Source organism: Thalia democratica, chromosome 4 (genome assembly GCF_965202585.1).
Source record: "Thalia democratica chromosome 4, ktThaDemo2.hap1.1, whole genome shotgun sequence".
Lineage (NCBI taxonomy): Eukaryota > Metazoa > Chordata > Thaliacea > Salpida > Salpidae > Thalia > Thalia democratica.
Genome location: NC_139168.1, coordinates 45,735,191 through 45,748,352, shown reverse-complemented (window position 1 = coordinate 45,748,352; position 13,162 = coordinate 45,735,191). Strand labels below are relative to the sequence as shown.

The 13,162-nt window shown below is 24.1% G+C and overlaps 1 protein-coding gene across 1 annotated transcript; it reads left to right on the top strand.

Moving 5' to 3' along the window:
• The first annotated feature begins 109 nt into the window (after positions 1 to 109).
• LOC145833952 (acyl-CoA dehydrogenase family member 11-like) lies at positions 110 to 11,875 on the top strand. The gene is made up of 15 exons (XM_082941232.1): positions 110 to 148; positions 677 to 795; positions 2,391 to 2,497; positions 3,181 to 3,413; positions 4,063 to 4,109; positions 4,609 to 4,720; positions 5,036 to 5,115; positions 5,726 to 5,852; positions 6,640 to 6,820; positions 7,220 to 7,407; positions 8,522 to 8,681; positions 8,903 to 9,073; positions 9,295 to 9,435; positions 10,411 to 10,553; positions 11,408 to 11,875. The coding sequence occupies exons 2-15, from the start codon at positions 693 to 695 to the stop codon at positions 11,523 to 11,525; spliced, it is 1,911 nt and encodes a 636-aa protein (XP_082797358.1). The 5' UTR covers positions 110 to 148; positions 677 to 692; the 3' UTR covers positions 11,526 to 11,875.
• Positions 11,876 to 13,162: the final 1,287 nt, after the last annotated feature.

Here is a 13,162-nt window from a genome sequence, read left to right as displayed (position 1 = left end):
TTAAAACAATAGCAAACAAAATGGTTTATAAATATACATTTAACAACATGTCTGCCATATTTGAACTGTTTTTATAAAGAATTGTTTGTTTTAGAGTGTATAAGGTAATGGTATATACTTTGAAAAATCAGATATGGTGTTTTTAAAGGTAAGTTCAGATGGTTGTTTAATTTGTAATACACTAGTTAAAACGATAAAAAACAAATGGGTTTATTAATATTAATGTACATATAAAAAAATGTTTGCAAAGTTTGAACTGTTTATATTAAAAATTCTTTGTTTGATGAAGATTTTTCTAGTTTGATTTTGTCCAGTGGAATAGGACTATAGCAATAATATAGAGGTTGTGACAAAAAGTATCCAAAAAAAAGTACATTTATATAAAGTAGTTGCAAGAACAAACTATTAGTTTAGTCTACCTGCTATAAAAGGGAACAAAATTTAAAGAAAACACTTATATTGTTCAAAAGCATATTTTTTTTCAATAATAGGTAGGCTTAAAGTTAAGTTCTAAACTAGATTAAGTTTGAAAATAAAACTATACTATACTAGTCTAGCTGACCTAAGTAAGACTAAAACCAGTTGTTAGTAAAGACACACAGTCAATTTTTACTAGATTTTAAAAATAAATAAATAAAAAAGTAAGCTGATATAACCAAATATCTACATTTTTCAGCAATAATTTTTTTGAAATGTATAAAACAAGAAATTTAATCTTAAGTAGATCAACAAAAAGAATCTATTGTTCAGTAAACATAAAACAATATTCTTGCAAGATTTCCAAAGGATTCACAGGTATATGAAGTTTAATTTATTGAATAAAACTAAATAAAAGTAGTTTAAAAAATTAATAACTTCTTTCATGAAAATAATTTATTAGTATTTAGTTACGTTGAAACTTAAAACTATTGTTCATGTCATAAAAATTGTATTTTAAGAATAATAACCGAGTTATATCAAGTAATCATTCAGTTTTTACTTTTTTTAATGGTTATATAACTATGTGAATTATAAAAAAATAAAGTTGTAAGTTATTGAAATTAATAATAAAGTAATTAGAAAAAAGAGTTAGTAAAACTCTAGTTTTCATATCCCAGAAAAACTGTATAATAATAATTATATTTTGATAAATTATCAGAAAAAAAAAAAGGTGAAACTTAAAAAATTTAAAAATAATATATCTTAATATTTATCTAAAATTTTATATAATTTGAGTTATTCTAGCAGAGTTTATTTAGAAATGATTTATTACATAACTATTACTGACTTTGAAAAAAAACTATAGAAATATCTTTTTATTAGAAACTTAAAGCTGGTTTTTTCTCAGAAAATAATAGCAATTTTTACCATTTTAAAAGCTTATATACAGTTCATACTTGAGTTTTTTTTAATCTAATGTGAATTCAAAAAAAAAGCCTAAACTTTCTTTATGAATTGAATTTATCATCAGAGACTTTGTGATTAAATTAAATAAAAACATTTTTTTAAGTGTTTACAGTATTTCTTCCAAAACCTGAAGTTATTATTTGAAAAAAATTTGAATAAATATATTTAAACACAATTAAAAAATCAGTATTTTTTAACACCTATCTAAAAGATTGTCACTTGACAACAATTAAATAAACTTTCTTAATTTATTATAAACAAATTTTAACTGTTGCTATAACTAGTTGACTAAATAGTAGCTTCAAACACTTAACTATTTTAACCAAGTTGGTCTAATTTAAGTAGATTATTATTAGAGTTGCCAAAAAACCTGGAATCCTGGAAAAACCTGGAATTGGACAGTTTTGGCTAAAAAGTCCTGGAATTTCCGAAATTTTTATAAGACCTAGAATTTTGAACAAGAATAATTAAAAAAATCTAAAAAAATCTGGATTTATAAGCAGTTTTTACAGGATAAGTAATTAAATTTTGATTTGAATTAAATATTCTGTCATATAGATAATATTTTTTTAATTATTATAATTTTTTTTTTTTTAATACATATTAAAGTTCACTTACAAAATATTTACAAGTTTGTTTTACTAATTAAGACATTTTTTTACCTTTAACTTCATTTTATACTAAAATAGACCCAAAAAGTAGTACTTTTGAAACCCTGGAAGAAAATTATTAAAAAAAATATTTGGTAGCCTTTATTATCAATTATGGTATAAAATTTTAAGGTAAGTTATAAAGTATAAAAACTAAATGCAAAAAAGTCAAAATAAAATTTATTAGGCTAATTTTCTAATAGTAATTCTCTTTGCTCAATAATAAGTACATACTAATAAAAGTCAGATCATTCTTTGTATAGCCATTATTAAGTTTTCTAAAGTTTTCTATGACTAAAATGAATTTTTTTTTAGTATTCTAAAGTTCTTGTTAAGCAATTGTAAAAAATACAGAACTTGAATTATCAAATGAGTTTGTTCAACCAAAACCTACACTGTTAAATCCTTATAAAAGTGATAAAATTTTGCAATGTTACTTAAAGCGACATCTTCCAGAAGAGGTTAGAATTTAATTATCACTACCTTAAAAAACCATATTAAATATGTATGAAAATATGAAGAGAAGATATTACTAAATAAAGGGTTGCCACTTTACCTGGAAAAACCTGGAATTTGACAATTTAGGCAAAAAAAAAACTTGAAAAACTTGGAATTTGTAAAGTTTTGAAAAAAAATTGGAAAAATCCGGAAATTTAACAATTTATACATGTTCAGTAGTAAAATTTCGATTTGACTCAAAAAATCTTTCTTAAAAATGAAAAATTTTTGTCATCATGAATTTTTATTTTATTAAAAAACATATCTAAAGTAGCTTTATAATATCTTTTCAATGTTTTTTAACTAACTAATACAGTTTTTTTACCTTAAACTTGGCTTTAAATAGTAATAGAAAGAAAAATTTGTATTTTTAAAAACCTGGAAGAAATTTGGAAAACCTGAAATTTTTTTTTGAAAAAACGAGTGGCAACCCTGTAAATATTATAAACTTAACAAATCATAAAATTATTTTTCTATATTAACAAATGGGTTCTAATGATATTTTTTTTTGATTTTAAAATTTCAATATAACTATTTTTAATACTATATATGTTTATTTTTTTCTTAATTTTTAGTTATTAACTGTTAAAAGTTATAAATTCAGATTTAAAAAGTTATTTGAAGTGTTATTCAACAAGTATTTCAGATGAAAAAAGAAGTTGACAAAGATTTGTTTAGATTAGGAAAACGCATTGTCAGTACTATTGACGCAGCTGGACGCAAGTGTGAAGAAAACCCTCCTAAACTGACAAGCTTTGATGCATGGGGGACAAGAATAGATCAAATCGAAACTTGTAATGAATGGAATTCCATGAAAACTATGTCAGCTGAAGAAGGGTTTATAGCTACTGGGTATGATGAAAATTATGGAGAATACAGGTTTTTTGACCATAAGTTTTTAGCCAAAAATTTGGAATTTTTTTAAAATGTTCTGTAATTGTTTTGAGTTTTATTGTTTTACTAGTTGTGTCTTACTAGTGTATAAAAGAAATCTTAGTGTGTTTTTAGAATTTTTGATTTGAAAATATTCTAAAATAGTGTTTTTTATCTTAAAAAAATATATTACTCAGTTTAGTTAGACATTGTTTTTAAACTTTTTGTTTACAAACATACTTCAATTCCAGAAGTTTGGTAGATTAATAAAACAAATATTTAATTTAATTTTTCTAAAATAAATACCAGAGGTTGGTTTGCTCTAAATTTATTGATCTGAAATTTAAAAACTTTTTTTAGTTGATTTTTGAGAATAAAATTGTGGAACACGTTCGTTAAAATGACAATTCAGAAAAATAAAATAAGTTTCTAAAACTAAAGTTTATAATTTAGCCTGTTGGTTTTAGTTTACCAACCCCTGGGATACACTTTATTATTTATTTAGTTTGTTTTAATTTTTTAAGCTAAGTGAAAATTTCAAGTACAAATTTAAATAGCTTTTAGTACACTATTGTTTTGTTTGTTGTTAGAGTCTTCTTTAAACTTAATGAAACTAGTTAAACATTTTTTGTTTTATTACTGTTATTTATTACAGCCGAATAGTGCAAATGGCAAAGATATTTTTGTATGCTCCCTCTTCTGGTAAGTTTTACTATTTTTCAACCGTAGCAGAAACTAAGCTTAAAACTTTTTTTTTTAATTCATAAAAATGTATATTAAAAATAAATTTTATGTTTATTTTTGAATTTAGTTGGTAATTATATACCACGTTATAGTAAACATCAGAAATAATTAACATTAGTTTTAACTATAAAAGCTTTATATGAGGTAAGAATTTTGAAACATTTTGTATAAGAAAAATTAAATGTGATTATTATCACCTGTATAAGATGCAGAATAAGTAAGCACATTATAAATATTTTTTTTCATTTTTAAACGTTTATATTGATAGCAACTTAATCAAGTAATAAAATGGACAATTTTTTTATTCACAATTCTTAACTTTAACTATTTTTTACAATATTTTTAGCAATTAATCTTACACACTTGGGATATTCTGTCTTTAAATATTTAATTAAGTGTTTATAATTCTTTATTAAAGTTAAATTATAATTTTAGTAATCTAAATATGAAAATCAAGGTTTGTATTCTTGTCCATTGGCAATGGCTGATGGGGCTGCAAAGTTATGTGAAGAAGTATTAATTAATTCAAAAAATGATGAAGCAACTAATTTTATCAGCAATGCCTACAAGTATTTTATATAATTTATATACTATATAGTTCTTGTTTATGACAAACATTTTTTCTGAAATAGATAAATAAAAATAGAAATAGTAATTAAAAAGTTATATTTAAGACAACGAAACGCAAATTAATAACGATAATTTTTTTTATAAAATTAATTATCTCGCTTCTTTTAATATATAACATTTAAAAAAGAACTGAGTGTAGATAATTTTGTACAATACACCCAGTTAAACAACTTCGTTAATATTTACTCGTAAAGTCTCTTTTCAAGATGGTCTACAAAAATTTAAGCAAAAATATCTACTTTAAAATTTTGCAGACATTTAACCAGCAATGATCCCTCTAAATTCTGGACTTCCGGGCAGTGGATGACAGAAAAAGAAGGAGGTTCTGATGTCGGTTAGTTTGTGTCTGTAAATTAAAACAAAAAGTTATTTTTAACATAAATTTTGGTTCTTTGCATAACTTTTTTTTAGAAAACGAAAAAAAAAAAATGCCATAAGTATCTGCAGAACAAACTTGATGTCTGCCTTGTATAAAATTAGAGAGTTTCATTAAAGTATTTTTGTTAAATTTTTAATATAGTTTTTACTAAGTCTTTTATATTAAACGTTTACTTTGAAATAGTTTTATAGCTAATGTTTATTACTTATTTTAAAGAACTTTATTAATATTTGTAATTAAGGTTTTAAATAAATTCTTTTAGTTCTAAACGTTTATTGAAGTGGTTTTCTGGATTCTAGTACGATGTTTTTAGACTTTTAATAATATTTTGTAAAGATTGCAATGGTTTCTATAACTTAAAACTGCATTTTAAAAATATTAAAAAATAATTTTTTTTTTAATAAAATCCTTCGAAACTATGCTGACCTTATACATAGTTTGATATACATCAAATACAGCTTTTTAAACTCTTGTATATGTTTTAATAGTTTATAGCCTTTGCTTTTTCGATAAACTATATAAAGTTTTTTATTATAAAGTGTATAAATTTTACACCTTTTCACAGCAAATGGGACAGCTACAGTAGCATACCCACAAAAGGATGGCAGTTACAGTTTAAACGGATATAAGTGGTTTACATCGGCCACTGACGCTGATATTGCATTCACTTTAGCTAGAATTATTGATGACAAGTTAATATTTATTTTTATAAATGTAAATTTTAATACGAACATGCTGTATATTACTGTATACAGGGTAGCCACTTTACCTGGAAACCTTGAAAAACCTTAAATTTGACGACTAATGCAAAAAAAACTTGGAAAAACCTGGAATTTCGAACAAAAACCACTAAAAAAACCTGGAATTTTAACAACAACTTCAGTAGTTATATTTTGATTTGACTCAAAAAATATATCATATAAGTATAAATATTATATCATCATTATTACTTTTTTTGTTTAAAAACATATTCAAAGTTACTTTACAGTATCTTTTCGATGTTTTTATACTATTTTACGCAGTTTCTTACCTTTATCTTAACTCTAAACTATAAATAGACCCAAAAATGTGTACTTTTAAAAACCTAGAAGAAATTTGGAAAACCTAGAAAATTTTTTGAAAAAACGAGTGGCAACCCTGTGTATAGGTTTTAAAAATGTTTCATTATGTATCATGATGTTGTTGTTTTTATTTTTTATTTCTTTATTTAAAATGTTAATTAAGATGCTACAATTAAATTTACATCTTGGTTTTAGATAAAACTATGTATATATATATATATCAAAGCTAAAGATAAATATAATTTTAACTAAATTTTTTACGAATGTCTTTTAATATGAAAGGACCAAATATATATTATTTATAAGTCTTAATGAAATATTTTGAAAATTGTTCATAAACTTTAAATTAATTAAACAATATTATTTAGGTTATTGTATAATTGCTCGAAGTTTTTAACAATTAGTTAACATTTTTCAGTGGAAATGTTCCACCTGGTTCCAAAGGTCTTTCTTTATTTTATCTAGAACTCCGAGATCCACTAAATTCCGATAAGAATTCAGGACTTAACGGACTTCGAGTGCAACGACTCAAAAATAAGTTGGGAACAAAACAACTTCCAACAGGAGAGCTCGTTCTTGATGGAACTAGAGCACAGCTTGTTAGCAATTATAAGTTTTAATTTTAAACTAAGTCCAAATAACAAAAACCAAAAAGTAAATTAGTAGTATAAATATACTTTCCAATTTACTTAAGGGAGTTTTATAGTATTTATGTTGAATTTTTTTTAATTAAACATCAATATACACTAAAAAATATCTACAAAAAATATCAACTTATGTATAATAATTTTTTTTGGATTCTGCTCTACAACCATTTGTAATTTAATGTTAAATTTTTAAGCATATAAAGTATCCAATTTAAAAAATGTTACAAGTGTTTAACAAATTAAAAATTGATACTTAAACAATATTTCTACCTAAAATACTGAGACTTAGTATAGATAATGATACTAAAGTTATAAAAAACGAAAAGTATTTAATAAATTAATTTAATCCAGGTAGGAGAGCCATCACAAGGAGTGAAACTTATATCTAACATGTTAACAATAACACGTATACACAACAGTGTAGCAAGTACCAGTAACATGCGTCGAATATGCAATCTTGCAGCTGATTACAGTAGAAAAAGAGAAGTTTTTGGTTACAAGTTACAAGAGCACTGTCTGCATATGCACACCTTAGCTAAGTATGTTTTTATACAAACAACGATTAATTTCCGTATTGTAAAATACAGTACTCTTCTTCTTGAGTTCGCACTTCCTTTTAAATAAGCACTTTTTTTGTTTAAAAAAAAAGAAAAATTGTGTTTAAAGGAAAAATGTGCATGTTTTTATTTAACTTTAAAATCCTTACTACTAATTAAGTTCTGATGAACAGAATACAGTTTTATAACTTTATATTTAAGGGTTTTCTAACACTATGATTTTAAACGAAAACCGAAATGAAAAAATTAAAATTACTCCTAAAATTGCTATAAAATATAGTAAAAGTGTAACAAAAATAAAGAAAAATAGTTTAAATCTAAAAATCTAATGATCGAATGTAAATAAAAAATAGCAAAAAGCCCTTAATAAAACTTACTATTTAAAAAACCAACAGTGTAATTTAATATAATTGTATAATAACAATAATAACATCGGTATAATAACTAATTGAAATATAAAAATGAAATTGTCTAAAAGACAATGAAATAAATTTGAAAGGACAATAACAAACAGTTAAACTTTCTTTGAAGTAGATATTTAAGAACATATATCTGTAATAGTAGCTTGCTTTTTAGGTCTGGCAGACTCTACTTTTTGTTGTCTATATGTTGTATTTAAAACATTTAAAAGTTATCAAAAGCTAAATGTATTTTTCAAAATTTTTACCACCAGTTTCAAGGATTTTATATCTCTTCATAACACTTTTAGATTTTAACATATTGAATTAGTCAATTTGGAAAAAAAATCGTGACTACTTGAGTTCGAACTTCCCATTGAGTTCAATTATTTTTTCATAATTGTAAGCAAAAGTATATGTATTTTAAGATAGAAAATTTAAATTAGTTTAATTTTCAATTCTAATCATTTGTTTTTCATTACCACTTCATTGGTCATGTATTGTATTTTTTAATTACAATTAGTTAAAAATTCTAAAAGTACTGTCTTGAACTCATTTTAGACATTTTGTTGTAAATTTTGAGTATAACTCACATCATACTTTAATTTCATTGTACTTATAGTTAGTAATTTATAAAAATATACTTATAAATATTTTACTTTTTTTTTTGTTTTTTGAGTTACAATAAATCACAACAGCCTGGAAGTAACAACAAGAGCTTGCACTTTGTTTGTGTTCGATGTTTGCCGGTTACTTGGCTTGAGTGAATCTCGTAATAACGTGCAAAATGTTGATGAAGACGATTTAAATTTGCTGAGACTAATGACTCCTATTTGCAAACTTTTCACAGCTAAAAAAGTTTTTTTTTAATAGCCATACGTTTGCATTTGTGCTTTTTATAGCTTATATTTTTCTTGAAAAACTTAAGAATCTACAAAAAACATGCTACTTTAACTTTCATAAACTTGCACTTTACAATGCTATATTTTAAAGTATTTTCGAAGCGTTTAAAGTACTAATTAAAAACTATAAAATTTAAATTACGTTTTTAATTTGTAGTTTGACAGTTCATTTGACAGGCAATAAGTGTGATATCTGAAGGATTAGAGTCATTCGGAGGAGCTGGCTATTTGGAAGACACTGATATACCTAGGTTATTAAGGGATGCTCAGGTTGGCAGTATTTGGGAAGGTACAACCAATGTACTTGCTCTCGATGTCTACAGAGCCATAGGAAAAAGTCAGGGGCAGGTTGATTTTTACACCTATTTTAAAGAATTAAGGAGCTATTAAGTTTTAAAACATTCAAATAAAATATTGATAGTACTAAGTTTAGTAATATTAATTAATTTCTTAAAGATGCTAAATTTTGGCTTGTAAAATTTTATAACTTAAATTTTAGAAAACTTATTGTATCGATCAAACTTAGTAGCAAAAGTTTTAATTGATTATATTTATTTTTTCAATTCAAGGTTTTAAACTCATTTCATAGACAAGTGAACTCAAGGTTAGATAAAGTCAGACAAAATATGAAAATGTCTCATAAAAAATTAGGAAAATGCATTACAAAAGTTCAAATAGGAATTGGCGATTTGCGTGCCTTTACTGCGAATGTAAGTTTGTTTTTCAATGTATAAAAAAATTGATTACTCTTTTAACAAAAACAACTAAAAAGTTCAGAAACGATACTTTGCTAATTAAATAAAATAATTTTTAATTCTACTTGAATGTGCTAAAAATTTTGTTTAAGTTATATATATATATATCAAATAACAAAAGGGTTGCCACTTTACCTAGAAACCTGGAAAAACCTTGAAAAACCTGGAATTCGGCAATTTAGGCAAAAATAACCTGGAAAAACCTGGATTTTGAGAAATTTTGAAAAAAGCATGGAAAATCCTGGAAATTTGATCATAAAACCTGGAAAAACCTGGAATTTTTAATAATTTTAACATTATCAGTAGTAAAATTTTGATTTGACACAAAAAATCTATCATATAAATAAGATTTTTTTGTCATCATCAAAAAATTTTTTTATTAAAAAACACAATTAAAGTAACTTCACAGTATCTTTTCAATGTTTTTATACTATTTAATACAGTTTCTTATATAGAAATTAACCTAAAACTAAAAATAAACCCAAAAATGTGTACTTTTAAAAACCTGGAAGAAATTTGGAAAACCTCGAAAAAAATTTGAAAAAACGAGTGGCAACCCTGTAACAATCATAAATTTGCATTTACAGTGACTAAAAAAATAGTAAAGCAGAAAGCTATATTGCATTTTCTCAAAAACAAAGCTTTTGTTATACGTTGGTCAAATACTGTACATAGACATACCATGTATAGTTTAAAAAGCATACACACAACTTTATTATGTTATATGTTTATACTTTTATTGTACATTTATTATTATAAATAAAAAACTTTAATGTTAAAGAAACTTCTTCAAGTGAAAAATATTTATCTATAGAGTTTTTATCACGAGTATTTCAGGAATTTATTTTATTAATGTCCAAGGTTAAGTAAAAAGAATCAATGCCCTTTTTTAATTGTAAGTATGTTAGATAGCAATACTTTTTATAACAGTCCGGTCAGCTTGATCCAGTAAACAAACATGCTGCAGCTCGTGAATTTTCCTTGTCAATAGCCAACATATACTGCAGTGTTTTACTTTTAGAGCAAGCCACTTCTAAAGAAGCTTCACAGCGCGATATTTATTCTGCTGTCAAGTTTGTAATTTTCTATTAGTTTATATATAAATGTCAGGGTTGCCACTATACCTGGAAACCTGGAAAAACCTGGAATTTGACAATTTAGGCTAAAATAACCTGAAAAAACCTGAAATTCGAGAAATTTTGAAAAAAAGCCTGAAAAAACATGGAATTTATAATAATTTTAACATTTTAAGTTGTAAAATTTGATTTGGCACAAAAAATCTATCATATAATTAGGATTTTTTGTCATAATCAAAATTTTTTTTTTATTAATAGATATTTAAAGTAACTTTACAGTATCTTTTCAATATTCTTATACTATTTAAAACAGTTTCTTAAATAGAAATTAACTTAAAACTAAAAATAGACCCAAAAATGTTACTTTTAAAAACCTGGAAGAAATTTGGAAAACTTGGAAAAAAAATTGAAAAAACGAGTGGCAACCCTGAAATATTTATTTGTTGTTTATGCAGTAAGATAAAACTAAAATTATTTTAAAACTGTTGTCAAATAGATTTATCTAATCATTTATGTAATAAAAAAAATTAGTTGATAAAATGTTCTAGGGTTGTGTTCGACAAATTAAATGCAAATCTTATAGCAAAAACAGTAACAGTTAAATGAATACAATTTTTATTGTTTAATATTAATTTTATTTATAGAATTTTGAGTGAACTTTAAAAAGTAAAAAAGTCTTTGTTTAATAGTTTTAAAAGATAAGTAATAGTTTTTGTCTAAAATTAAAAATGAATTATCTGTTATATTTTAACGAAAACAACTACTCGGGAATAAGATTAAAACTATTATGTAGTTTTAATTGTTTTAATGTATCTAAGTATTACTAATTTAAGTTTATACAATTACTACAGGTGGTGCACACAAGAGAATTTATGCCCGGTTGCAAGCTTACTTAATAGTGGTGCTTACTATGATGAAGCTTTACACTCAAACAAGTTTTTAGTCTTGGATAACATAGAATCTTTGTAAAGCTGTTTACCTATATTAGAAAAATAAATTCTTTTTAAAATTAATCTTAAGTTATTTTATTAAAACTTTTAGTTGTTTAGTAGACTATTCTTCAATGATATATAATTTTGCTTAAAAAGTATTCTGATCTACGAATGCTTGTAAGGTAATTGTTTTTTTTGCCAAAAAACAAAGTATAAAAATTACTATTGAATTAGTTCTATTTTAGAAAAGTAAATGAGAAAATTATGTAAATAAGAATTTTTATTTTGTTTTATTAATGTTTAGCAAAAAATATTTTATTTAAAACTTTTATTTAATTTTGTAAATATTTTTTTGAAAGCATTAGATACGAAAATTTAAATTTCTATCCTGTGAGTATATGTAAATATTTTTTATAATCATACTTTTAAAAATTACTTCCAATTTATACTGCGAGCCTTTTTATCCGAACAGTTTTCAACATTAAATAAAATGTACTATACAAGTAATTCAAATGATAACGCATAAATTTTTATTGTTTACTAAGATACATTAGTATAAATTATTTCAAAAACCGATTTTACTTTTCTATTTGTTACGGTTTTTTTTTCTAAGTTTTTATTTAAAAGTTTTCTTTGAATAATATTGTTGTACACTGTATCAAATATATATAAAGCGTTTTAGTACCTATATTTTTTAAACAGTCAATTTTAGATCAAAATATTTTTTGTTATCAAGTGAGGAGTATATTTTTTCACTTCATAAATATTTTTAAAGTCATTTTAGTAATAAGTTACGAAATAATTAAAAGTTTTTTTTTTGGAAATGATCATTAGTGCAGAACTATTTTCTTATACAAAACAAATCGTTTTCCAAAAGGGGTCCCCTTACTTATGGAACTATTGCTCTAAACCATTAGTTGACGATATTAAGACTACAGAGATGACGGCGTTGTTAAAAATGTTCTATTTTAAAGTCCCGCCATCGGATGTACTAAATTGATGTTATTTAAAAGAGATTATTATTTTGACTATTAAAATTGGGTGGCTTGGCGTTTAGCCAACAGATCCTTCGCTCTACTAAGCACGAAAGATAGCTTTTTTAAATGAGGTAAAATCGTTCAACCGTATAAATTGATGCTAACAGCTAAACAATAAAAGACAACATAATTTTTTTTGAGTGAAATAATATTTGAATTTGTAAACAGTAGTAATGGTAACACAGTTAACAGCACATAGATAAGAAAATTGATGTTAACCTAATCTAAGAATGTGATAATAGTGTGAATATTATAGTATTTTAAGTCCATTTGTTTATTTGAAGTTCTCATTATTTATAATAGATATTTAGTTAATATATATCCCAGTTTATATAAAGTTAATAAATGTAGTTAATACATAACATTTAAAAGCTTAAGGTATATACCATAAAAGTTTTTTTTATTGTAAACATGTTTAGTTATTAATAGTGATTAGTTAAATAGTTTAATATGAACTCTGTTCTGCCAAAGTTTCAAATTTTTGTATTTATTCCAACAGACTTACAGGTAACACTTAGGTTTTCATTTAACACCTAGTGTTAAATTTTCTTTACAAAATTGATTGACCCATCTCTATAATACCCTCAGTAACAGTTTGTTTGTTTCTTGGCTCATACAATTTAAATTTGCTCTTATG

Coding starts and splice junctions, on each gene's coding strand:
- LOC145833952 (XM_082941232.1), top strand. CDS start 693: ATGTATAAAACAAGAAATTTAATCTTAAGTAGATCAACAAAAAGAATC. Junction 5,853..6,639: donor GCTAGAATTATTGATGACAA/GTTAATATTTAT, acceptor AACATTTTTCAG/TGGAAATGTTCCACCTGGTT. Junction 7,408..8,521: donor CATATGCACACCTTAGCTAA/GTATGTTTTTAT, acceptor AAATCACAACAG/CCTGGAAGTAACAACAAGAG.